General features: G+C 40.8%; 2 protein-coding genes and 2 non-coding genes across 4 annotated transcripts in view; 1 reads left to right on the top strand and 3 right to left on the bottom strand.

Moving 5' to 3' along the window:
* The window catches only part of cacng2a (calcium channel, voltage-dependent, gamma subunit 2a), an 83,964-nt gene extending 76,498 nt beyond the window's left edge, over positions 1 to 7,466 (top strand). The window contains exons 3-4 of the mRNA XM_004552515.4: positions 1,734 to 1,874; positions 6,640 to 7,466. Of these exons, the coding sequence (XP_004552572.1) occupies positions 1,734 to 1,874; positions 6,640 to 7,175 (677 nt within the window). The 3' untranslated portion in view covers positions 7,176 to 7,466. The remainder of the gene's footprint in view (positions 1 to 1,733; positions 1,875 to 6,639) is intronic.
* A 14,643-nt stretch (positions 7,467 to 22,109) lies between these two features.
* On the bottom strand, positions 22,110 to 26,105 carry rpl3 (ribosomal protein L3). Its single transcript, XM_012919444.3, has 9 exons — positions 25,972 to 26,105; positions 25,263 to 25,455; positions 24,330 to 24,498; positions 23,839 to 23,974; positions 23,448 to 23,634; positions 23,099 to 23,361; positions 22,924 to 23,019; positions 22,670 to 22,789; positions 22,110 to 22,245 (listed from the first exon to the last, which is right to left on the bottom strand). The coding sequence occupies exons 1-9, from the start codon at positions 25,972 to 25,974 to the stop codon at positions 22,201 to 22,203; spliced, it is 1,212 nt and encodes a 403-aa protein (XP_012774898.2). The 5' UTR covers positions 25,975 to 26,105; the 3' UTR covers positions 22,110 to 22,200.
* LOC111500543 (small nucleolar RNA SNORA54) lies at positions 22,317 to 22,449 on the bottom strand. The gene has a single exon (XR_002721156.1). It is a non-coding gene; the product is annotated as a small nucleolar RNA SNORA54 (small nucleolar RNA).
* Positions 23,706 to 23,797, bottom strand: LOC111500536 (small nucleolar RNA U83B). The gene has a single exon (XR_002721149.1). It is a non-coding gene; the product is annotated as a small nucleolar RNA U83B (small nucleolar RNA).
* Positions 26,106 to 27,955: the final 1,850 nt, after the last annotated feature.

Raw genomic sequence — 27,955 nt, 5'->3', positions numbered from 1 at the left:
CAGTTTTGTCACAAGTGTCATATCAAAACTTTGTGGGTTTTTGTCATCTTTGCCTATAAAACTTTAGAAGAATTCATGACTGAATTTATCAATGTTTTCAGGTCTGAATGTCAGAAAACACCCTAGGGCATTATCACAAAGATAGACATAGCTATTATATTATCACCTATTAGTTTTAGACACTCGCATCTCTTTTTCCTTTCAGAGTTAGATATAATTATATTGGGATAAGAGGGTGAAGGGATAACTTATCAGCCAAGAGTAGAAAGATTGCTGCACACATAGAGTGTAGGTTGCAATGCACGGACACAGATACCTGCTAATTAGTGCAAAGTGACATACAAATAATGTACTGGAATTGCCTTCATCAAAACAAAGGTACATCCTTTTTGAATGCCAGAGCTGCAGTTTTTGACACATTGATGCTGCCTTCATTTATCAGCTGTAGAGTTTGCTGCTTGGATTAAATTGATGAAGATAGTCTTGAGTGAGATCAAGAAATCAAGCAGCCAACTCTTTTCTAATTGTTATTCATTTTTTATTATGACGGCATCCATCGCATACACTTTGCAGAGCCTCAGCAGTCACCTATCTTGCTGTAGTTACCAGTGAGAGCCCAGTGGAGGGTGAACGCCCTGCCAGCTGTGGCCACCACTGGCATTGCAGCTGTTAGCTGATGCCAACCAGCCCACCTGAGGGCACAAGGTAGCTTTCCCACTGAGCCAGCAATCAGCCAAGAAGTCTCACGGTGCTCAGCGGGAAGGAGACAAACGGATCCAGGATAGAGATCAAGTGAGGAGGGAAGTGATGAATGGCGGCGGGTAGGCAGGCAGAAGGGCCGCTGGGACCTCCAGCTGGTCCCCATGGAGGTGCAAGCGGCCAAGCTCCACACAGAGCCACCCAGCCCCGTGTCAGCACTTTGGGGAGAAGCTGAGAAAAGTGCTGAGGCGGCAGCAACGTGGGGAGATGAGGTGAAGTGGTGAAAATTTAACCACCCTGATGAAAGTCTAAGTGTGCATGTTAAACAGGCGAGAGGGGGAGGGATGGGGGAAATTGAAGTGTGAGAGGCAAAAGTATGGCAGGAGGTGACTGTTAGAGAGAAACTGTGTGCTTCTCAAACTCTAATTTTACCTGACACCCCAGGGTGCAGTGCAGCTCTTTTATGACCCTGGTTTGACCTCAAAAGTAACATCTTATCCCGTTTCCATTTTTTTTCCTCATGATAATTAGCTGCAAGGACACTGTTTTGTTTCAAAGACAGAGGCTGTATCCCTCTGCACTGCGGCCTGGCTCATATACATGCCAGAGTCTCGTAGCGCTTTTGTGGACCGCCTTTCACATGAAGCAACCGGTTTGCTCTGTGGTGTGTGGAGAAGTGTGCAAAGGAAGAGAGAGGTAGAGTCAAGCAGTGTGATTACATAAGGTTGGGTAACAGGCTCACTGTGGGGATACACACTCACTAGACAGTGTTGATGGAGTCTTTCACAGGCCTGCTGGGGTGTTGATTAGGATGTGCTCACAAACAAGGACCAGATGCTGAAATGGATCTTAATATGCTTTTCTGTCTTTGTTTGTCGCTCCCTCTGATTTATGCTCATCCCTGCCATTTCCCCCACTTTCTTTTTTGCCCTTTTGGCTGTCCTCCCTCTGTGTGTACACCAAATCACATCCCATTCTCCATTGGCCTCCCTCTCCCCAATTTTTTCCCTCTCCCGTCTTCCACTGATTTCCAGGTGCGGTGCGAGCCTCCAGCATCTTCCCCATCCTCAGCGTCATCCTGCTCTTCATGGGAGGCCTGTGTATAGCTGCCAGTGAGTTCTACAAGTCACGCCACAACATCATCCTCAGCGCAGGGATCTTCTTTGTGTCTGCAGGTCAGTCAAACACCCGCAAAATGAAACAAAAGCTTGAGAATTTGTCAAACCATCTGCACTAATTTTGAACTGGCTGCAGACAATCATTCGCACTCACAGTCAAGCAGGCCAATTTAGAATCAGTTAACTTAGCATGCATGCCTTTGATATGTATGTTTAGTTAACTTGGAGAAACCAATGCAAACACAGAAAGGTGGTACATAAGAACCCAGGGGTTTCTTTGAGGCAATAGTGCTAACTAATGCACTGCTCTTTTTCTATGTTATGTTCTGTCATAAAGTATTCACACTGGCATTTACTGGACAACATATATTTAAGTACTGTGTTTGATATGGCAGTATCAGCCCAATGTATCAGTCAACCCTCTGTATTTATAACCCCATTTTTGAATTCATCATTCATCTGTTTCATGAAAAACATGGCATCTTTTCACCCCAAAGCATGCCCAGAATGCACTGACATGTAGATGAAATGTACATTTAGTTTGGGTACAAGCATATGTGCTCTAATTACAAAGCAGACAAGTACAACGCACGTAAAATTGCTTTTACTGAGCAACAAATTCACTATTTTGATACAATACAAGAAATCAATCAAACATATTGTCTTTGCTTTTGCAAACTGATGGTCACTTTACCTTAAATGCCACATAACAGTTGAAACCAGCAGGTATTATTCATAATCTGTTACGATTATCTGCTTAAAGAAGGGATAAACATTAAACTGTTGGAAGCTGGAGGTTAGACTACATCTACACTGTAAACCAAATGTTCAAAGTAATTAAATACATTAAGAAAATGTCAACTTAATTTTTTAAAAACAGTCCTACTAACTCAAATAGCTTATGTTCATCTAAAATTTTCTTACATTTGAATTAGTTCATAATTTATTGTTTTGGATCAACTTCAACTATTTTGGCTATTAAGTGCTCGCTACTTTTACTAATTTATTTAAATTATATGGCCGACATCTTTGGAAGGTTTTGATTCCTGGTGTCAGTTTGAACCCCAAATATAAAAGATATTTGTTTTTAGTCTGCTATAGCAGCTGGGTTGATTCAGATTCTGGGAAAAGACAATGAGTGAACAGGGACCGAGAATTAAAGTGTCCTTGTCTTTTATTAGTTGCTCACAGGTTCTTTCACTAACATTATCCACAAAGTTTAACAAATTGTTTTTGTTTGGGGTTTTGTTTTGTTTTGTTTTTTGGGGGTTTTTTTGCTCTTTTTTTGTCGCTTTTATTTTTTTTTTGGAACATTTCATAAACATTTTAAACATTTAAAAAACAATTGAAAATTATTCATTTAGTGCAGTGCAGTTATTAGGCCATTATAAAAATCTGCATCAACTGCAAGCTTTAAAAACAATAACCTGACCTTTTTATCTAGGTTTGTTTTGTACTAATAAAGACTCCACTAATGCTGTAATTTCCTGTCAAATATGGAGGTCCGCCCATGTGTCTGCAGTAGTTTGATTTTAAAATGTGAGTGGGTGGGACTGAAGACTCATTGAACCACCAATGTTTGTATCACAGTAAGTATTCTACTTTTCTTTAGATCTCACTTTTTTCCAACCCATTTTAGTGAAATGTCAGCAAAGCAATTCTCATTCAGTGACACCATTAGCTAACAGTTAATAAGCTAACAGCTAATAAGATGAGTTCACCGTGGTAGCTGAGACAGACTGCTACATTTTTACTATAGACAATGTGTTATTCTGAGGTATTTGATTTTTTTTGTCCTTTTTTGATACAATGCTCTCTGTCCTATATAAACATTATGATGAAGTCTTTCAAACTTAAGGGGACGGAATTAATGAAAATTTCAGAACTGGAGAAAAAGTGACATAAGCTGGTAAAAGCAAAGAGAAGTTAACCTTTCGTGATATGACCATGTAGAGCAGGGGTGTCCAACTCCAGGCCTCAAGGGCCGGTGTCCTGCAGGTTTTAGACGTCTCCAGCTGATTTAAATGGCTAAATGAGCTCCTCAACATGTCTTGAAGTTCTCCAGAGGCCTGGTAATGAACCAGGTGTGTTGACACAGGGTGATATCTAAAACCTGCAGGACACCGGCTCTTGAGGCCTGGACTTGGACACCCCTGATGTAGAGAGATGGATAAACTTTTTAGGGGGGGATATGTTACTTCAGCCTTTTGAAAGTCAGAATTCTCGTTTCAGTGTCTTTCAACAACATCTAATATTACCAGAATCCAAATGTGTTAGCTACTTCACTCAATTTGATGAGAGGCATAGGTTCTTGTTCTCACCATAGCAAAGGTCATAACTTGCACTTTTTTTCCGATGTAGGTGTACTCAAAGCACCAACCTTCAAAGGGGTTCAAACAGAACATGCCCAACACGTTCCACGCCAAACCTAATGGCCATCTGATTCAGTCAATTACTTTTTTCAAATAGAAGTATCCTAATACAGGTAAGACAGCAAAAGTTTTGGCTGAAATGTAAAATGTTAATAATGAAAAGAGATTTGAAATGAACCTCAAACTGAGACTTTGAATTCTATTCTTGAATTCACTTTGCTTTAATTTTTAGCTTTCCTCTTTCTTTTCTCCAGCCTTACAGCTCAACCTTCAACATCATCTGTCCACTATATCCAATATTCCTCCTCTGCACACGCCCAGACCATCTCAGCTTTTCCTCTTTATTTGTCACTGGGGTTCAGTGGACTCAGAACAGATTACAGTCTAGAACACAGATCATCTGTTTTTACCTACCCACGTGTAGTTTGTTCTCAAAACAACTACAAAATGCAGAGTTGTAGCTAAAATAATACATGGCTTTTGAACATAACTCCGACACAACAAAGGTTCCTGGATGGTGCTTAAAGACTTAACGTATTATAAAGATTTGCAGAATCTCCTGCGTCACAACAAGTATAAACCACTTTTCTGATGAAGATGATTATGATGATTAACTGGAGAGGTGATCTGTCATACAATAGTCCTGTGAATTAGAGAATTAGTTTGTGATCACATTCTCTGATTCATTCAGGACGAATCAAATGAGCCATATCTGAGATGATGCCACGGCCCTCGTTATAGTAATCTTTGCCAAAAACCCACTTCATTACCAGACTGTGAAAGTCCTTCAGAGTGACTTTGTGGAGGTCTCCCAAGAACTGCTGATGAACTTCTTAGTCATGTTTGGAGTGATCTGTGCACTACACCTACTACTACAACTATTACCAAGGGACTGAACAACACTGTATTCCTTGAGAGTACTCTGTAATCTGGTAAACTGTTCCCCAAAAGTGTGCATCACCGTCTCAGAGCACAGTATTGTTTTTGTTGTTTTATTTTATTATTTTTGTTGCAATAACTGAACTTCAAGACATTTCTGATGGTCATTATTTTGAATATGAATGTTAACAAAGCAGGTTGTAAAATAACAGAACCAGGACGGTTGTACATAAGCATTTAAAAATGTAGCATTTCATCAGTTTACAGTGTAATTAGTCACATCTGCTATTTGAAAAAGACATATGTCTTTAGCATTTGATATTTTTGAATATTAACAGTGCAGTGTGTCATCAGTGGAGGCCAAGAAAATACTGTTGAACTGAAGAAATGTGCTTTTAAATTTTGAAGTACACAATTGGTTTTTGTACAGTTTGTGTGACATGTTTTTGAGTTTTCAGTGTCCAGATCTTTGAGTTTTGTGTAATTAAAAAAGATCACAAAAGTGAACAACAAATGTGACTGTGTTTCACTCATTCCTTTTAGGTAATGTCAACTTGTTCTCATGGCAGATATGAATGAAAACTTTAAGTTCTAGTTACTAAATATTTTTCAATGTAATTATTAAACATTTTACTTTTATTTTAGTGAAAAGGGTAAATGTGAAATGTACACAATATAGTAGAGTTCTGATAAACTGAAACATTTAAGTTCATCAACAAGTTCTGCTAAATTCTTTGGGTTTACAGTGTACTTCAAAATGAGATCAAGTGAATATGTTCCCATAGAGTGTAAATGAGGGAAGCTGCTTGCTTGGCTCTGTGTAAAGGTAACAAAATCTCAGATGCACCCTAATTTTTACTGCACAGACACGATGTTGGTGTTTTTCCTCTCAGTATTTGCTATAAAGTACTTTTTTAAAACTTAATGTTCTACACCATGAATTCAAAAGGCCATGCTGAAAACTCTTGGGCTGCTGGTCACGTCTGTCACTGCAGCTACAAGTCACTTCTTCTCTTCCCTTCCTTTCATTTCTCTTGGTCCTGTTGCTAGGCTAAAAACCACCCGTTGGGACTCATCTCTAAAAATATGGTGTCCCTGACACACTTTCCCTACAATCCATCTTCCCAGAAATACCATGTCAAACATTTCTGTGTGTGTGACTAAACTAAAAAGGCAAAGTAAGATATATAGATGGAGACGTAAATATATATAAAGAGATCATATATTTGGATATATGTTCAGACACAGAATATATGCTTTATTTCAATCTAGACAAGACATAAATGTCCTTTTTTGCCACAGAAAGGGCAAAGATTAAGACTGTAACATCAGCCGTGTTGGATGAGGAGTTGGACAGGATTAGCAGACTGTGTACAGTGCCTGAATCAGCACTCTAAACATATTTGGTGTGAGCGTGAATGGTAAGTTACCAGGATTAAAGGCTTGAGTTCATCTTGACTGATACTTTGTGTCTTGTTTTCTCTTTGTCTTTTTTCCTCTATCTTTTTTTCCCAATAAATCGACAATTCTTCCCTTATTTTGTGCCCATCTTACATCTCCCAACACGTCAGGCCTGAGCAACATCATCGGGATCATTGTGTACATATCAGCCAACGCAGGAGACCCTTCAAAAAGTGACTCGAAGAAGAACAGCTACTCTTACGGCTGGTCTTTCTACTTCGGTGCCCTCTCCTTCATCATGGCTGAGATGGTGGGCGTCTTGGCCGTGCACATGTTCATCGACCGCCATCGACAGCTGCGAATAGGGGCGCGCGCGGCCGACTACCTCCAAGGCTCGGCCATAACACGGATCCCCAGCTACCGCTACCGCTACAGACGCCGCTCGCGCTCCTCCTCCCGCTCCACAGACCCGTCACATTCTCGCGACACCTCGCCGATGGGCCTCAAGGGCTTCAGCGCGCTGCCATCCACGGAGATCTCCATGTACACGCTTCCCCGGGACACCCTCAAATCCTCCGGCACACCAACCGCCACCTACAACTCTGAGAGGGACCACAACTTCCTGCAAGTCCACAACTGCATCCAGAAGGACTTGAAAGACTCGAGCCACACCAACACAGCGAACCGCCGCACCACGCCTGTATGAGAGAGTCGACACAGGCCAGGCCAGCACGGCGGAGACCAGGAGACACGGAAACCCCTGTGGGTGGAGAACGCCCCAGGAGAAGATGGATTTCCATGTTTATAGACATTTGTTCTTTTTGTTCAGCTGCATGACTTTTCCATTACCATTGTTGAGAGAGTTTCAACAAGTCTGCTGTGTTCCTGGATTGAATGGCAGAGGACTGAGAGTGGGACAGGATGTCCCAAGGAAGTGAGCTCTGTCAGGTATTTTTGAGCAGGATTTGTTTGTGAGGTTTGGGGCGCTGACAGGGAGGGTGGGAGGGGTGGGCATTTATGAGACAAAGAATTGGTTTCATCATTTCATTGCCCTTATGGTTGACAGTATTGCCCCACAAGTTTGGTTGGAGCAACAGGTCAAGCTCCCCCCTCAGCCAGCCTGCCACCTCTTTTATTTACTGACTGATTTGTTCATTTTTTTTGCATTAAAACTGTGAATTGTTACAGCTTGGGATTCAGTAAGAATTACCCCAATCTGTAATCTCTAACAAAGGTACTATGTATACATATATATATGTATTACTTTTATAAATAAATTATTACGTTAATAATCAAGAGATACAGACTTTACCGAAGCAAAAAAAGAGAAAAAAAACACACACATACACAAAAAAAATCGAGTTAACTAAACCAAGTGCTGTTGTTAATATGAGAAAAGACTCTTTTAGTATGCTTTCATTCGAAGGTCGAGAACAAGAGATGGTCCTTCAGGTAGCAGCAGTACAGCAGCCACCACAGGCAGACGCAGACAGTAGAATAATATCTTTTAATAGAACCTTCTCGTCTTTTTCTTGGTCCCTGTTCACTTTCTTTTTTTATATGGGGGGGTCGTAACGCGAGAGTCGAAACCCCTTAACAGAAAGAGCCAACAAAAGGGGGTTAAAGGTCACACAAAGCGAAGACTCCAAACACGACTTCTGCTAAATAAGAAAGGAAGGAGCAGAGGGCAAGGAAAAGAAGAGGACGCCAAACACAAAAATAAAAACAAGTTAAATATGAAATAGTACAAGAGAAGCTAAGTGACTCACAATTTCAGAAATTAAATGCATGCTATAAAATTACAGCAAATCTGCTCTTGAGAAACTTAAGTTTTAAAGGTTAATAATTATAAAGGGGGGGGGGAAAGCCAAGGCGCTAAAGTATTAATGTTTTCATGTGTATTTTTCTTATGTTTCTTATTTATTTATTTATTTAGTTCATTACTGCTTTTGTGAGACGAACCAAACAATCTACATGGAACAAAACTGCTTTTTTAAATGGTTTGGTCGATTTCTTTATAAATATATAAATATATGTATGTATGTATGTATTTTATTTTTAAAACTCACACAGCCTTAGTCATTTCTTTGTTTCGTTTGATTTTTAATGTGTTGTTCAAATTGAAGGTGCCAAAACCGAATGATCCTATACTTGGATGCATCAAGTCCTGATGAATAAAATACGAACCCTAGGGGGAACAAATCATCACGTTTCACTGCGTGTCTCTACAACACCTTCTTGTTTGTCGCACTTGTCTGTCTGTCACATTTTGATATCTGAAATGTTGGTCCTTATTAGAGAAGAAAAGAAATACAAACAGAATCAGGCTTGAAAGGAAAGTATTTGTCAAACAGAGCTGTGGTTTTTAGCATTTATAATGTTTTGACTTCATTGTGAATGTGACTTTTTAGCCTTTTATCTAAAATAGATAAGTTCAGGAAAACACATGTCTCGAAGTGCTTGATAACATGACCTAGACCCCATGATATTACAGAGAAAACAATAACAATTCCCAACAAGCAGAGCTTGGCAACTGTGAGGAGTAAGAACTCACTTTTAACAGGAAGCGACCACCTGCAGAAGCAGGAGAAGCAGAGATGTATGACATGCCATGTGATTAACAATGGCATGTAAGCTATGCCTTCTGCTTCCCATAATGAATAAAAGGGAAGCAGAGAAGAAATGCTAAGTGCATCATGCGAAGTTTCCTCAGCAGCTCGAGCCTATAGCAGCATAACTAAAGGCTGATTCAGGGTTCTAAGCATAATCTTAAAAGTAGATGACCTACCACTGTTCTAGCTGGTGCACCATGGCAGGAGCCTGGTAACTAAAGGCCCCGCCTCCCACTAGAAACTCTACGAACTACAAGTCTGCAGTCTTTTTGGGGAGAAAGATCTTGGACCTGGATTTACAGGAAGCCAATATTTAAGAAAAGAGACATATAATCACTCTGTGGTTGCTCACTGTGACGTTATGATTCAGAGATTTTTAGGGCAGCATATGATAATTCAGTATTTAGAATAGTTTAACTAATTTATTTGTGTTGTCTGGCTTCGTAGAGAACTACAAGTGCACATTTAATGTATGCAGTGGTTTCTGTTTTCTGTTGTTTGTTTGTTTTTTCAATAATATCAGCTAAAGTTTTAATATATATAACGAGAGAGGAATCAGTCCTTGTGCAGAACCCTGGTGAACTCTGACTCTGACTAACTTTTAAGGACTTTTGAAGAGTCCTGATTTATTGGAAGAAACTGGAATGTATCAGATAAACAGGATTTAAACCAACATTATTTATTACTGTGGTGGACTGAAGTCTCTGTAGTAAAATGTCAAATAAGGGAGGACAAGCGCTGAGGTGAGTAACATCCACATAATTATTGTCTCATATTTTTTTTATTTTCAGGTTTACTTATTTAAGAGTTTGGCAAATCCAGTATTTCACAAGGAAAGATGAAAACTACAATAGATGCAGATGCTATAATTACAAAACAAGATTAGGTGAAATGTGAAAAATATTGTGAAATTATGGGGAATAATGTAGGCTACTCCTTTTCAACACGCAAGGCTGTAAAAGGAAGGCCTTTGTAATAAAGGGTTGAAATCCGTTTTTTATACCAATCAGCATTTACAAGATCTCACATCTGCCTATAGCCAAAGACACAAACAGGTCCAGGATCAGAAATCCTGTCAAACTTGTGGTCTGAAGCTTGAGCTGTCAGAGAGAGAGTATATTTTTCTGCATTTTGGAAGGTACACTGAACAAACTATAAACTGTTTCTGTTTACTGTTAGCCATCAAATACACTGATGATGAAATTCAGAAAAAATGATTAAGTCCACTTTAAGCACACACTGCTTACAACAAAAGTCACTCGGATTAAATAGGTAACTGGATAATTTCTGGAGTGATTAATATGCTTAGGATGGCAACAGGATATTTAACACTTCTCAATCATGACTCCTTTCTACCATACGCTAATCTCAGGTTTCTTCAGCTGATCGGGTCTTCAGCTGATCGGGTCTTCAGCAACGTTATGTGGCGAAAAAATTAGGTCACCTGACCACCTAGATATACTGAATGACCAGGCTTTTCCATCAATTGATTTGTTTTCTTCCCTGATGGCACAGACATATTCTAAGATGGCAATGCCAGGATTCATCAGGCTCAAATTGGGACCGTGTGGTTCAGGGAGCATGGGGCATCATTTTTCACACAAGGATCGGCCACCACAGAGTGTAGACCTTAAGTCCAATGAGAATATTGAAAATCTAGCATCAATACAAGATTTTGGTAAATAAATAAATAAATAAATAATGCAACATTGGACAGAAATAAATGTTTTAACTCAGTATACAGACATTTTTTCCATCTTTTCTTTACAGAACCATTTTGGTGTTAACCTTATATAGTATATGGAATAAAGAAATGCCAGGAGTTTGATAGAGGGCTATTTTTCAGACACTGAATATCTATACAAAATATTTGCTATTTGGCATCTTCCTTCTGAAAAATATTGGCATCAGCCTTCATACACCCATAAAAATAAAAGCTGAGCTGTCAGACATAAAACCATGTGTGCTCTGCTAAAATCAGGGCCTCAGCCTGCTGTTGTAAAATTGTGATAACACGCTGTAATCGACCACTGGGAGCTGCAATCCAAAAAATATCACCATTGCCCATCAAATGTCTGACTTTACCTCGTTTAAAGCATGGCAATATCTCTGTTTAACAAAAAGCAGCTCAAACCATAAATTTACAAAACAGGCTGTCTGGGAGTTTTATCTCTTGTGCTTTACAAACACAGCTCTTTTACACAGTAGTGAGCACATTTGTTCCTTTCTTTCTAAAAAGCCTCAGAGAAGCCTGCATGTTCGATGCAAACAGCAGTGGCATCTTTCTGCATCGAGGCATCCCCAAGAAAGAAACACGGGTTTGCAATAACACAGTTCTACCAGAGGTTTGCCTGCAAAAAGAACATCCAAAACCTTTCTACACCACCAGCCTAAAAGCATTGCTTTCAGAGCCTAAAACACTGCTGCAAGCGTGTGAAGTGCTAACTGTACGCTGTTGAAGCAGGTGTACAAAGCAAATCTATTTGTGAGACAAAAGGCAGATTGTTCTTCAGCATGTGTTTCTTGTGCAGAGACAAGTCAAACCACTGAAATACATATGAATCAAAGGATTTGCAGACTTCTCTGTGAAATTATGCTCTTAGATATCCTCTAAGCTCTGGACACTTTCAGATTCATCAAATAAGAGGGCAGAGAAAAGTTTCTCTTTAAAAATGTGCTGAGATCCTAATAAGCCATTATCTGAGTTCATGGACACGAGCTGCTCCCCATAAATTTGAGGGGAAAATGTGTCAACGTAGCAGTCCAAATGAATAGGGCTTCTTTATGTATAGCTTCCTTTATTCAGAATTCATAAGCAGAAGCCATTTTACAAGCCTGGATTACATTAAAGAGAAAGTATGTGTGTGTGTGTGTGTGTGTGTGTGTGTGTGTGTGTGTGTGTGTGTGTGTGTGTGTGTGTGTGTGTGTGTGTGTGTGTGTGCGCGCGCGCGCGTGCGTCCTGTGGAGGCACCTTAGAGGTACAGCTTCCTCACAAAGCAGCACCTGGCCTCGGTGCAGCTGTCTGAATGTCACATTTTTAATATTTTTTAGGAATGAATAAGTTTTTTTTCTTTTTTTACTTTCCCCTCTCAGCTTTGCCCGAGTATATCATCTTCATTTTGTCATGCTGTCTTCTCTGACTTCTCTCTCATAACTTTTTCCAAATCAGTGTCTTGGCTTGTCACGCTATGCAGTGATTTGGACCTGCCAGACAGTAGGCAGACACAGGGCCATAAATGTCCGTGAAACAATACATCAACTGTGGTATCGCAGATTGGAAGGGCACGGACAAGTTCAGCCCTTATTTCTAATTTGGAGAGAGTTTAAGTTGTCACCTTTTAAATCATTGTTATTCAGGAAAGGTGTCCTCAGGCTTCGCTCTTGGTTTCAGTCTTATTTTACACAAATGCTGGCAGTGCCTGCTAGTTCTAATACATAAATTGTGGTTGGAAACCAAAGACTGTTAACACTCATTGGCCACGTTATTAGGTAAACTTCTTCAGCTACTTGTTAAAGCAAATAATAATCAATCACAAGTGAGCAAGATAACAGGATGATGTTCATGGCATGGTTAGTAGACACGCTGGAGGAGTTTTGTCAGAGAAAAATGGTCCGACTGCTTTAAACTGACAGGAACTCAAATAACCACTTGTTACAACTAAAGTATGCAGAAGAGCATTTCTGAATGCATAAAACGGTCTTGAAGCAGCAGAAGACTACGCCAAGTGGAAAAGTCCACATTCACCAGATCTCAGTCCAACAGAGCACCGTCAGGATGTGGTGCAACAGGAGATTCACATCCTCTGTAGCTCACAGATCTGTAGCAGCTGTGTGATGCTATCATGTCAACATGGACAACAGTGCCCTTGCCCATAGAAAACCCATATAGAAGCAAGAATTCCCAGAGTCCATGTAGGATAAATATAACTTTGCCCCATCCACATAGCTCCACAGTTCAGCTACACGCTGTGGGCCCACAGAGGCAATTTTATTCATATAGCGCCAAATCTCAACAACAACAACCCAGCCTCAAGGCGCTGTATATTGTAAGGTTAAGACCATACAATGATACAAAGAAAATCTCAACAATCATATGACTCCTTATGTGCAAGTGCTTTGGTGACAGTGGAAAGGAAAAACTCACTTTTAACAGGAAGAAACCTCCAGTAGAACCAGGCTCAATTCTGGATTTTACAGGGCCAACGAAAAGAAATGAATATAGGAGAAATCTGCTCTCTGTTTCTAGTCCCTGTAAGTACTCTTGCTGCAGCATTTTGGATTAACTGAAGGTTTTTTTGGACATATTGAGTAGTTCTATATATTTAATAAATACGCATTGGAGGACATATCCTGATCAAAAATGACTTCAAGATTCCTCACAGTGTTACTAGAGGCCAGTGTAAAGAGGAAACATCTGGCTAGACCCTGCATTTCTAAGATTTTTAGGACCAAGTACAATAACCTCAGTTTTATCTGAATTTAGAAGCAGAACATTAGATGTCATTCAGGTCTTTATGTCTTTAAAGCATTCCTGCAGTTTAACTAATTGGTGTGTGTTATCTGGCTCCATGGATAGATAGAGTTGGGTGTCATCTGCATAGCAGTGGAAATGTAAGCTATGCCTTCTAATTATAGTGCCTAAGGGAAGCATGTATAATGTAAACAGAACTGGTCCTAGCACTGAACCCTGTGGAACTCCATAATTAACCTTTGTGTTTGAAGAGGACTCTCCATTTACATGAACAAACTGGAGTCTGTTACATAGATATGATTCAAACCACTGCAGCGCAATACCTTTAATACCTACCGCATACTCTAAATGCTGTAATAAAATGTGTTTTTAGTATCGAATGCTACAGTATCTAAAGTTGTACGCAGTGAAGAAGTAAAGATCTTAACAAGATATTCACATCTGCAGGAGTAGCAGTTCTGCTCTGTGTTGGAGGTGAAGATGATAACAGCGGGTGAATTATATTGTTAAACTTAATTACATCACTTTCAGAAAGATGTCTACTGTGATGAAATCCATTTCAATGCTGTGTAATCCATTATTGTAAATTTAAATTTTATTAGGAAATGATCAGACGAAAGAGGGTTTTCAGCAAATACTGTTAAATGTTCAGTTTCTATGCTATTGGTCAGAACAAGCTGTAGACTGTGATTAAAGTGGTGGGCGGGTTCTTTTACATTTTGAAAGAAGCCACTTGAGTCTAATAATTATTTTATTTAAAAAAAAACAATCCTGAGAGTCAGGCAGAAGCTCTGAGTAAGACCCAGGTGGACAATAGAACAGCAACAAATGAAACTTTTTTTGGGGGGGGGGAGTTTTCTGGCTAGGGTGGTCAAAGCTAAGCATTGGGCTTTCAAATGAATTAAAACTCTGTCTGGGTCTTTAGTTGATTAACAAGCTAAACAAGTCACTGCTGGTACAACTGGGGAGGGAACCAGAGAAAAGAGTCTGACATTGTTTTGGTAAAGTTACACAACGACTCAGTATTAATTTTAGTGACCTCCAATTGACGTAACCAGCTGTCATTACTGCCAAAGTGAATTATAATTTTATGGAATTTATGTTTACCCTTAGCCAGCAGTTTTAAATTTCCCTCAGTGTCGCCTGTTCTGGCCCCTGGAAGACAGTTGACTATTAGAGGAAGAGCAGTTTTCCATTTGCTGAATGACAACTGTAAAGTAGAACAAGTGGGAAGACTTTCAATGTTTACATATTTGTTAAAACATCCTCCTCTTTTCTTCAGTTTCATACAGAGAGTAACTAGATGAGTACACAGTTTTGTTTTCTTTGTATTGCAGGAGTTGTGCAGAGGGCCTGTATTGAGCGCTCTTGCACCAAAACTAATGACAGCTTCACCCTGCAGATGCACTAAATCATCACTAAAGTTTGTCCATGCTTTAACAATTAAGACAGAGAGTACAGTCTGAGTCTAAGAAAGCAAATAAATAATCCTGAAAGTCAATGAAAAGTCCTCAGATTTGACATCCAGGTAAACTGGAGTGCAAATTAGTCGACATCGCCAGGCTCCCCTGCATTTAACCCCCTGCTCTCCTTCATTTTCCCCTAAGCTTCCTCTTCTCCCCTCCCTCTCTTTCTTTTGTTCCTGCTGTGGCGATCAAAGTGTCTCTGCAGAGCTGCACGATCAAAGACGTGGAGGGAGGGACTCCGGAGGAGGTGAAGAGGCCTCACCCTACCTGGGTTGGCAATATTAACATGGAACACACTGGTTTTGTCTTTTTGCCAGAGCTTGGCTCTATGTGTGTGTTGTTTGTGCTGACCATGGAGGAGTTGCTGACAGCGCTTACCTCGGGTTATTTTTGGGTCATGTAGAGTTGAATAGCAATGGAGAGCTTTAAGCAACCAGCTGAAAAGAAAAAAAAAATCAGTGGAGCAAACATAGTCTGAAATGACACATTCACATCATCCCCACTGCTGATACGTACAAGCAGCAAGAAGCTTCATCATATGGACCAAAGAGCAGTCTAGGCCGTGTCACTGCTGTTTCACCAACCATCTAATGTTTTTAAATCCAACTCTGAATAGAGGACTTTTTTTTTTTAAAGAGGGGGATATAAAGAGGAAGAACCTAAGTAGGCTACAGCACACAAAGTGCTCTGGGACGCGTGAAGAAAATGCAGTGTTGTGCTCTGCCCTCTGGTGGTACAATGGGAGAAGGGTGCAGAGATGCTGCCTGCTCCATCAGCTCAGGGAACGCCGTGTCCATGAACGGGCCTGGAATACTGATGCCACAGTGCAGGGGTGCAGGAGCTGCAGTCTGGCAGGCCCCAGAGAAGCACTCAGATTCATTGTCCTCTACAGAGACACAGACAAAAGAAGACCACTGACTTGTCTGTGAGGCCTTATAGTCCTAATCAATGCTGAACGCGATATGGTTGAAGAGTTTTAAGCCTCAAAAAAGCCAAAAATGTCTACATCATTTGATGCCTCGGAGGAAGAAGAGAAAATGCTCTCTGCTTGTTTATGCCTTTTTTCCACACTTTGAATTTAAGCTGAAGGACGCCCCAAAAATACTGTAAAATAAACTTCATAACAGTAAAATAAAAGTCCCAACAGCTGTGATGAAGCTCACAGTTAAACTGTAACACTGTAGCAGCACACTTGTCTGACGTCTGCATACCAGTTCAACTGACTGGAGGAATAAATACTGGAAAAGTAAAGACATCACCTCATATTGTCTAATATCCTATAACCTTACAAAATAGAGGTCCCTCAACATTGTATGTTAAGGTAGGAGAAAGATGCTAAGATACATTCGGCCACGTGAAGGAGGGAATGATGCTGAAAAAAATACTTTAAGGTTTTTCATAACTCAAATAATAAAGTAACTGAACATTGTTACTGATGAACAATGTGTGGGGATGTCTTTGATTTCATTGGGATTGTCCTGTGGTTTCTTCTAGCTGGTTGGATGGGGTTCTGAAGATGATCAATAATCAGTTACAGGTTTATTTTGATTTTAGTCATATTTATTTGGAGCATGAACTGACTGAATTTAAAAAAAAAAAAAAAACAAGACAGCCACTTATAGCCTTCAACTAAGAAGGCTTCAGATACATAAAAACACTCTAGTTAATACTAGTTAATTACTAGTTAATCTGTGAAACTAACCTTCTCCCTGAAACTTGAGACTGCAAGGTTTGGAACGCACTGGGAAAAATGGACATTCTACCAGACTGTGAAATAAATAATTTGAAAGTTTTGCCTGTTTGTTGTGTCAACCAGTACCTTCTTATGCTCTAAACAACGAGCACAAATGAACTGCGGACCTTTTTGCATCCATTTCTTAACTGTTTTTCTTTTTTGGTTTCTGATGGCAGATGAATTTTGTAGTGTGACTCATGTCCTGCCTGTTGCTGTGTGATGGTTCAGATGTTCATAACACAATGAAGTGTAAAATGTGTTTGAGAGTATCAGGATAATCGCATACTGACGATAATACAGAATGATTTATCGATACTGTGTCAAAATTGAACTTATAATATTGGAAATAACTGCTTTATCACAACTGTGCTACATCCATGCATGTGCATTTTAATGTAACCACACAAGAAATGGAAAAGATGAGGTCCTGACTGATTCTGTGTCTGTGTCAGAAATAATTAGGAGTTGGGGTTTAGGGTTCTTAGTGAATATACAGTATATCTGGGCTTTGGAGTTCAGGATGTCCTCCTGCATCCGACAGCTTGGTCCTCACCCTTTATCTCCACACACTGTGACATTACTGCTGTTTGTCACATGCCAAATACATTTTCTAACCTTCATGTTGGAAATTTAGCCAGGAGAGGAGCCACAAAAACACATCCTTAGGCCCTGTGAAAGCTACACAGCCAAGGAACATGCTGCTACAAAATACTCTTTTTTTTTAATTTGTGTTGTATTTTTGATTGGAGGTTAAAAATGATTGGAAAAGGCTCTCCATAACTTTATAATGGAGAGATAAAAAAACATAAAAGTATAAAAGCAAAAACTGGAAATTTTAAATGTTTGGTCATTTTGGTGATAATTCTTTAGAAGTTTAAACATTAATAGTCAGAAGTAGAGTTTGGTAGAGAGAATTTGTTTTGTAAAAGTGCTTCGTGGCTTTATTTAGATTTGATCATTACTGATGAAACAGTCTACATGGCGTCCATCAGGTTAGCTTACACACATTACAAAATCCTGATCACTGAAGAGAGACGCATCGCCTTTTCCTTGAAGAGCCCTGCTACCTTTCATCTGTATGCAGATACAGAAAAACAAATGCAGAAAGCCCTGATTAAGATGATTAAGATTTTCCAAAGTTGGCAAAAAAAATTTGTGTAGGAGCTGAAAGTAAGAAAAGGACGAACGTAACAGGTTTTAAAGGCTTTCACGAGATTAATAAATACAAAAAACTGTTGATCATGTATCTGTTGAAAAAGGGTCTTAGAGGGATAAAGCAGTGTGAGAGTCACTGTTGGACCAGTTGTTGCCTGTGGCCTCCTCCGTGTGTAATAATGGTCCTGAGCGTGTGGTCGTCCCCTCCGACAGTCTGTCCTCCTGTCAGACGCCACGCCACGGCGCCACCCAGCCACTTCCCCGACGCTGCAGGACGGCGTGCCTCTGACTCTCTGCCAGCCGGACGTTGACGATGCCAGCAGGCACACCAACACACAGTTGCACACACCTACTTATATGTGCAAGCAACTGCGCACACTCTCACACACTCACATAAATCAAATGCTTGGCCCTCCTCTCCACTGTCCCAGCATGCACCCTGGTTACCTGGCTGCTGTCCCACTAAGAACAGCTGCTACCACAAGACTGGACTGGAGGTTCCACTGCATGGTAGCTCACACACACATGCATACACACAAAGAATCACATAAAAGAGCCACAAACAGTACTGGCTTCATTCATCCCCAGCTCTGATGCAAGCTCATTTCAGGTGATGGAAGACTAAACCAGAAGGTAATAACTTTTTATGGGAAGATAATCAACAAAAACTGCCACAACAAACAGACATAAGCACAAAAAGATGATTATAAAGATACAAAAAACCAACAACAACAACAAAAAAAAAAAAAGCAAAAACAACAAACAGAGGAAAAAGAGACAGAAATTGATACAAAATAACCAGATTTGTTATGATAATAATGTATGCAGAATTAATGTAAAAGACACAAAATACACACAATTGCTAAAACATTGACACAGAGTGTCCACATAGGCAATAAAATGACAATGAAATAACATAAAATTACTGAGACACAAACAGGCACAGATGTATAATTACCATTAAAGGATGCAAAGCAATCAAAGACCGCACAGATAGAAAATAAACCCAGCTTGATGCAAAATGACTAAGAAGAGATACAAAAATTACCACAAAACACAAACAGTTATAACAAATAGGCAAAAATCACCACAGAGATGCAAAACAGAGGCCAACTGATTCCAATAGTGAGTAAAAAGTGAAACAGAATAACAATATGATAGAACGTGGAAACAAAATGAGAAAGTGGTGCAAAGTAACCAAAAACTGATCCCAAATTATAAGGAAAATATATCTTTTTTTGCAAAGGACCTAATCATAACCATAAAATTTTGCAAGACGACTGAGACATAAAGTAAGAGAGAAGAAGAACAAGCACAAACTAACAAACACGGCCCAAAAGCAACGTCCATAATGTGACCTGACCACAAACAACTGCAAGTACGACAAATATGTGTTTATTTCTTTCAGTCTGGTGTGTTGCTCGTCTGTAGGAGGGTCGAGGCCTTTTCCATGCCACAGTGCAGCCGTGTCTGCTTTCTTAAATCCTTTCCTACCTGCTTTCTTCATCCTCAGCTCTAAAGAGAGCTCATTTGAGATGATGTAGGACTGGACTAATAGAGTGAAATGGTGCAGGGAGGGCTTTATGAAAAGTGCACAGAGATGCTGTTTGAGCAGATGCACGGGGTCATAAAGTTAGTGCCTGCTGGGACACCTGGACTCATCTGAATGGGATACAGGGAGCAATTAACGGCATTATAATTCTTGCCCTTTCAGCGTCACATTTAGCGGGGAGGCTGTGGGGGGGTGGGGTTACGTAAAGCCGAGCTCTGCCACTGCTTTGATCTGCAGCGCTGCTTGTGCTGCAGCAGGGCAGAGGTCAGAGCCCCTGGAGGTGATTATGTAAGAGCAGGCCCATCTCCATGACTGTCCTCTGGCCACAGTGACACGGGGCTTCAGCATGCTTCCTCCTCCTGCTGCTTCTACATGTACATCAGAAACACTTCACCACAAGTGTCCTTTGGAGGATGTGGAACTGCTTTGGTAGAGAAAATGTCAAATTCTTGAAATGCGGCTGAACAGAGAACGATCGTACGTCAACTCTTTGGGCTTTCAGGTTAATAGGACGTGGGAGGGACCTTGAAAGTCTTCACAGTAGATCCACATTTTTGCTAAAAGTGCTTAATATTATGCAGGGATGTCTCAGAGAGGCGTTTTGGGGGCATCTAAATGGCCTGTAGAACCCTCTCAGGGTCTTCCTCATTACCAGCGGAAGAGGTTTTTTCAGTTTTTTAGCAGTGATGAGTCGGACTGGATGATGCTGGGGCTTAATTACCGTACAGCAACTGCTCGAGTTCTGATGTCAGCTGAATGCAAGCATTACAGCTCAAGGACACATATAGCCTGTTAAAACATGCCATGTTAGCGAAACTCTGTCTTTCCGTCCATCAGTTCTGCATAGGTGGCTGCTCTCATCACAGCTGACGCCGACCTTTTCAGCTGCAGAGACGGGACGCACTTAACAAGCTCAGTGGGCACATGAAACTGTACGTAACTCACTGTATGTGTATTCACTCATTCCCTGAAGTGTAATGACGTACACTCTGTTCATTTTCATTCTGCTTTATGAGATTTTTTGCACTTTCAGGCTTCTTCACCTTGAAGTTAAGAGGTTTTTTGTTTGCTTTGCTTTGAATAAGGTCTATTCCTAACACAAGCTTTAGAAATGTTCACATTTTGTTCTACAACATGAGGTGTGGAAGTAAATACTTCACCTGTGAATTGTGAAGCTATTCCAAAGCTGTGCCAGAGAAGGAGTTTCATAACAAGATAATGACACTAAAAAGGTTTTCAGGGACATTCAGCGTCATCACACCATGGAGATGGTGACCTTGAAGTCAGCATTGTGTAGTTTATAATTTTTCTTCTTGCCATTGCATTTATGTGTCAAAAAAAATCACGATATTATCAGATTATCTTGTTGAATAAAATAAGTATCATAACATCTTTTTTCCTCACTGCTTATTTTTGTGATCAGCTTGTGGAAAAATCCAACCAGCTTGTGTAGTGATGGAACCAGGGCTACGCTAATTTCTGTTGGCCTTGCAGTACTCTCTCTGTACCCACCAAACTACTGAGTTTGGTGAATATTTGTACACGTCATTATTAGTGGGGATGCCAGGTTCACAATACAACTACTTGCATTGTGTTGTTTTTCCTGTTCATCACTGTGTCGCGCTGCTTTAATCCTTCATTCACTGGCCACTTTATTAGGTTCAACTGCTCATTAATGCAATTAATGTATTTTATTGACCAATCACATTGCAGTAACTTGGTGCATTTAGACGTGAACACATGCTCAAGTTCAAATCAAGTGTGGGGAAGAAAGGTGATTTAAATGTCTTTGAATGTGGCACAGTTGTTGCCAGACTGCCTGCTCTGATTTAGAAACTGCAAATCTTCTGGGATTTTCTTGCACAACCATCTCCAGGGTTTACAGAGAATGGTCTGAAAACCAGAACATATCTGGGTGAATATACTTTGTTAATGTCAGCGCTCAAAGAAGACATCTCATACACCTTGTATAAGCAGTTCAGGCTGCTGCTGCTGGAGGAATGATGTTGGGTGCATTTTCAGCCCTTAGTAGCAACGGAGCATCACAGCCTGCTTTTAGATTACAGTGTACATCATGTTCCAGTAGTTTCCAAAATGATTTCTTGGACCTGAAAATGAGTTCACTGCACTGTTATGGCCTCCAGTCACCACATCTCAATCCAATGGGATGTAGTGCAACATGAGATTTGTGTCCTGGATCTGCAGTGATATCCTATCAGGACCATCTCATTTCTTTGTTCCAATTATTTTAAAGCACTTCTGATAGAAAATGCAAGCACAACTCAGTACAAGTATACTCGAAGTGACCAGTTAGTAAATGTGCAAGGTCAACTTCATTCACTTAACTGCACATCTCAACCATCATTTGAATTTAAATTATTTGAGGCGACTTGCTGCGAGATGCAGCCCGTTTAGTTTACCTTAAGCTTTTGATATAACACCTGTTAGCTGAACTCTGTCAGCTTTTCCTTCATGTCCAAAATGGCCAGGTCTGGCTGCAAACATGGCAGCTGATAAAAGTGCAAATTTCAGGCCTCGAAATAGAATTTCAGCACCTGTTGATATCAACGTAGCAACATAATAGCTGAAGTTCTTACTTGTAATGCAAGCTCTTTTTGTAGCTTAATGTTAATTAAAAAAAGACAAGGCTGTTATTCCATCTTTTGTTTTTATTGAACAACTCTGCAGAACAGTGAAGATGGTGACAGTCAAAGTAGCAGAGACATTGTAGTCCGGGACTTTAAGCAGTCTCTTCCTTGGCAATGCGGTCTTTTTTGAGGGGTCCCTGTGGAAGAGAGAAACAGAACCATCAATCATGTGACAAAACTTAATGGTCTTCCTGTTGGCTCGAAGCAGACGTGTTCCCAGAGAGTGAACAGGGAGCCAGCACAGAGAGGCACTGCTCCCCTGCCTCACTGGAGCTCACTGTGGCACTGGAATGGAACCCAGAGTTCATACTGAAGACTGAACCAGGTTACGAACAGTGCAGGACAACTCAAAAACTAACTGCCGTATTACAAAGCTTTTACTTTCAGGTGGTCAATCTTTAAAGGGGAACTTATTGGACTCATTTCCAGCTTCACCACTTTATTCATTAATTCTAGAGTAGCTTTGCATGGCTCAGATCAAAATCATCCGCACACGTCTTATCCTGGGCCTGTCGTCTGCTTAACCAGTCTGAAACTAGCCATTATAGAACAAAGTCTTACCATGAAAACTTTCTTTTCCTCCATGGTCTGGAAGCGACCATGACCGAACTTGGAGGTGGTGTCGATAAACTTGAGGTCGATCTTCTCCTGGGCACGACGGCTTGTCTGCACCAGCAGAGACTGGAGGGAGAGAGAACAAGAATCAAGTCTTTATATCCCAGAGCTTGCTTAACCAACTTTGTCTAAGAAAAGAAAAATCCTCCTAGTATGAAACTGGTCAATTAGCACAACTAATTGCTTCACTTTAGTCTCACCTTGCGCAGAGTCAGCACCCTCTTCTTGGTCCCCACAACACAGCCCTTCAACATGACAAAGTCATTCCTCACTTCTCCGTAATGGACAAATCCACCCTGTAATTAAAACACAAGGTCAATCACAGCTTCCAGGCTGGAGTGCTGACACAAAGTACAGATGTGTCTAAGATCCTACCATGGGGTTGATGCTCTTGTTGGACAGATCGTACTCTGTGGAGGCGTTGTTCTTCACCACCTTTCCGTCCTTCTGGTGGTAGCCCTGACCAATCTTGTAGATCTTCTTGTTGATCTCTGTGCGGTGGTGGTAACCCTTCTGACCAGCACGGGCCACAGAGAAGGCCACACGGGCAGGATGCCAGGCACCGATACAGGCCACCTTACGTAGACCACGATGGGTTTTGCGAGGCAGCTTCTTTGTGTGCCAACGGCTGGTGACACCTAAGAGTTGAGACATTCGGTCAGCGTCATGATAAATTCAGGTTCAACCAGCAGCTGATGCTGTGAAAGAGGCTCAAGTATCTTACCCTTGTATCCGTGACCCTTAGTGACACCAATGATGTCGATCATCTCGTCCTGGGTGAAAACTTTGTTGACAACCACAGCCTGCTCCAGCTTCTCACGGGCCCAGTCCACCTTATCAGAGATGGTGCCTCCGTTCACCTGCACCTCCATGAGATGAGCTTTCTTCTGCCTCAGGGGCAGCATACGCATCTGCAAAGAACAAAGCCTGGTTAGGACAGAAAATATGCAGTGCTCAAAAGCACACCGATAATTCTAGCTATGTAGTCTCAGAAGGAAGGCAGCATGGAAGATATCCTCATAAGTTTCGGGCGCCATGCCTGACGCGAGTTCCGTGGTCTCTTCACTGACAGACATTCAAGAAAAATCAACAGAAAATCAAGGGAACAAACCAACCTGTGTGTGGCAAATGACACGGATGACCTGGCAGTATTTTTTCATGGCTGCAAAGTCTTTCTCCAGCTGCTTCTTGCCCTCCTCATCCTGCCATTTCTTGCAGTATTTAGTGAAAGCCTTCTTCTTGGACTTGTACCTGAGAGCATGAAGCAACACATAGGTTGGCACAGGTCCTTCATAACCCCCATGAGGGGCAGCGGAAGAACGCAGTGCATAGCTGCTTGCCCTGCCTCCGTGTGGACAGAAGGGCTGTATCAGCTAGTGAGGGTTTTGGCTCATGGCACAGTTTCTAAGAAGCACTTTCCACTGGCCAGAGGAGCCCGGAGCTCATCAGGGCACGGGGCACCTGAGCGGAGCTGCCACAGAGGGCCACCGTGATGTTAGACTCGCTCAGTGAAAATGCAGTTCCTAACATTTCCACCAGCAACTAACATCTGCTTCAAGCACTTTCATTGCAACGGGATGAGCTTCATTTTGTCCCCAAGACTCACCAGTTCTTGTAGAAGCGACGCTTGCACTCATCACTCATGTGCTCAGCGAAGACTGTCTTGAAGGAGCGCAGACCACGAGGTGTGTTGACGTAACCCACAACACCAACCACGATCATGGGAGGAGTCTCCACAATGGTCACTGCCTCAACCACTTCCTTCTTGTTCACCTCTGTAAGAGAAAGCGTTGATTAATTTTGACTAATAGTTGATATAATCAGTAACTTCTTCAACTCATTAGATTTGTTTACTCATGGTAGAAACTGCGCTCAGTGCTCGACATTCAGCAAGGGGCTATAGACCCATTCTGTCCGCCCGTCGAGGGAATCATCACAGGCAGAACACCATAACTAACCCTAGACCTTTTTCACTGCAGACGAGGCTTGTTTTACAAAAAAAAAAAAATTAAATTAAAATGAGAATGACAGCCGATTAAACTTATTCAGGTTTTTAGTTTTAAAGTATCTGTATATTGTAAGATCCCCTAGGAAGGTATTAAATACTCACTTCCCATAGATATAAATGACCATCTACACAATTAGTATCATTAATTACATTTTCTTTGTTATAAGTATTATTACAGTGATATTTCAACAGAACCTGCCAAATAGTGCTTAATCTGCCATTAATGGCAGTCACTTATTTTTTCTCTGGCTGTCAAACTTTCAGGAAATAATTTAAAACTGCGTTTTTCTTTTTAATTCCAAACTTTAACACTAATGCTGAAAAAGGAGGCGATTGGTAGCTTTCATTAACTTTACCACCATCAGCAACAATGATCAAGTTAAGATGCATCGTCATGCATTTATTACACTTGCTTCTCTTGCAGACAGAAGCTAAAGTTGCTACTGTGAAAAAGGTCCAATCACCAACTATGACTTCTCTTTTTAAATTCGAGGGTTTGCTGTATTACATTTGCAGTCTAATTGCACTTACTTGAGCCAGGTCTGTCCACCTCCCGGACGATGTGAGTCATGCCGGCCTTGTAGCCCAGGAAGGCAGTCAGGTGAACGGGTTTGCTGGGGTCATCCTTGGGGAAGCTCTTGACCTTACCGCGGTGACGACGACTCCTCTTGCGGGGCAGAAAGCCCAGGGATCCGTGTCGCGGAGCCGAAAACTTACGGTGGGACTGCCAAGAGTGAAGAAGAAGAAAAAAAATTTAATCTTGTGTATCCAAGAAGTGTCCGTTATACACACGGTTCCTAGCACCTGTGAGGTGAATTTTCCACCGAAACCAGCGTGGACTCTCATTTACCACGCTAGATTCGACGTGCTAGCTTAGCTAACCGCCTTTAGCACTTTGCAGCGTGCTGCTGTCAAAACCGAATCCACCCAATAGGAACCCTAGCTTTAAGACAATCCATTTTATCCACAACTTTAATAAAATAAGTTACTGGAGACTGAGGCGGTAATAGGCAAAATAAGTACGGCCTAATTAAAGCAGCCATTTTGGCCCCAGAGTCGCTCAACACGCATACCGAAATCTTATATTTGGGATGAAAATAGCAGTGAAATCTACACAAGACTGTCATAAAATATACACTGAAATCAAACTGCATTTCTTATACATGTCAAATAGGTGGGATGCATGAGATAGAAAATGGATTGGTGCTCAGAGTACAAGCAGCAAAAGAGGATTACTCACCATTTCGTCTCCGATCCGATTGAAAGAGGCCCGGTGACGGGCAAACTGCCTGTATATACCAGAGCAAATATCGCGAGAGTCAGCGTGAAAATCTTCCAAGAAGCTCCACCCCTGGTTGGTAACGAGTATCTGTAGTAAAATAAATAAACCACTAGATGCCGCTGTTTGCTTTCACAAATTTTGCGTTACGCTCATACACAGTATGAACAATCTTTTATGTTATACTAGTCATCAGTAGCGGTTTTAGATACGGGCGACACGGGCGGTTGCCCGGGGCGGCAACCGATCGGTGCCTATGACCCCGAATGTCATAGGCACCGATCGGTTTTCTATCGCCCATTTGCTGGGAGTAAGGGCGCCCTTCGTTTGCGAGGTGCGCCTGCTGCTTGCGGCGCAGAGAGGAGAGGGCGGGGCGGCGGGGGATTCTCTGACCGGCTAGAGCAGCATCTAATAACCAACTCGCAAAATAAAACAAAATAAAAACAAACCAACAAACACGAAAATACCAGACATTATAATACAGACTTATAATTTGCACCGATGTTTTTTTCGAAATTCTATACACGAAAAGTGAGCGCGAGAGCCCTCGGTGCACCTCCTTGCTGCTGAAGTCAAAGTAAACTTTATTGTCATCTCCGCTAGAGTCCAGTATATAGAGAGACGACAAGGCTCCAGTTACAGCAGTGCAAGTAAACAAACAATATATATAAGAAGAGTAAGAAAATAAATATACACTTTAGGACTCGAGATAAAGGGATCAATAACAATTTAAAATTTACAGTTTGATGATTTAAAGTCTCACACACAACCCGTCGAAAAGGCCGGCTGCTTCCAAATTTCATTTATAATGTTGTAAATCCAAGACCATTATGTATTCATGATTTGAATCCTGGGTTGTGTGAAATCTCAGAAATGCACCCTAGACAAAGTGAATCTGTGAACTAAGGTGTAGGTGTGTTAGATCATGTTGTGGTGATCCTTGGGTTGAGGGATGGGTGTTCATACTGGAGTGCAAAATTAAAACCAATGGAAGATGGACAAGAAAAGTTCAAAGCCATCAGGTCCTCAGTTTAGAAAAAAGAGAAAAGCAGAGGAGGAGAAACGAGCAAAAGATACAGGTAAGCAGATGTGTCATTGGATAATGGCAGGACATCCTGAAACAATCAGAATCAGAATACTTTATTAATCCCTAAGGAAATTATGTGGGTTACAGTTGCTCCAAGAAGAAATGGTAAAAAAAAATAGTAACAGTAACAGACTAAACTCCAAACAATACATTATGTTACAGATTTTAATATTAATTAGTCATTGTCAATTGTTGATTTGTCCTGTTCTCATTGTATGACGAATTATGATGGCTGTTTGGTAGCCGTTTGCATACTATGCATACTCTCTCTCTCTTCATATGTGTGTGTGTGTACAACAGCTTTATGTTAATGTACAATCCTTAATATGTTTTGTCTGTGTGTTGGGGACTTATTAATATTTATACAAGTAGAAATAAGCATTTATCCTTATGTTTGCTGCTAATGTGGTGAGGTAAAATTTGCGGTTTAATGAGGAAGTACAAGAAAATATTCTAAGTCGGATAGTAAAATGCAGAAAGTAAACAGGAGTACTGGGAGGCTAGTTGCATACAAATAGAGAGAGGTGGCAGAGGAAAAGGCTTATAGCGAGTTGGATGTGAGGGTGGAAGCTGTAGTGCCTCTTCACCTCACTGTACAATACCTTGTGCAATACTTTTTGTAAATAGTCAATGGTGCAATAGACCTCAATACTTGAAATGTGCAATTCACTTGTATTTTTATTTTTATTTTTATTCCTATTTATTCTATTTATCCCCTTTGTATATTTTATTTATATTTGTCTCTGTATTTATATATGTGTGTGTATGTGTGTGTGTGTGTATATATATATATATATATATATATATATATATATATATATATATATATATATATATATATATATATAATATTCTGTA

Source organism: Maylandia zebra, linkage group LG4 (assembly GCF_041146795.1).
Source record: "Maylandia zebra isolate NMK-2024a linkage group LG4, Mzebra_GT3a, whole genome shotgun sequence".
Classification (NCBI taxonomy): Eukaryota; Metazoa; Chordata; class Actinopteri; order Cichliformes; family Cichlidae; genus Maylandia; species Maylandia zebra.
This window is presented reverse-complemented; position numbering and strand designations above follow the sequence as displayed.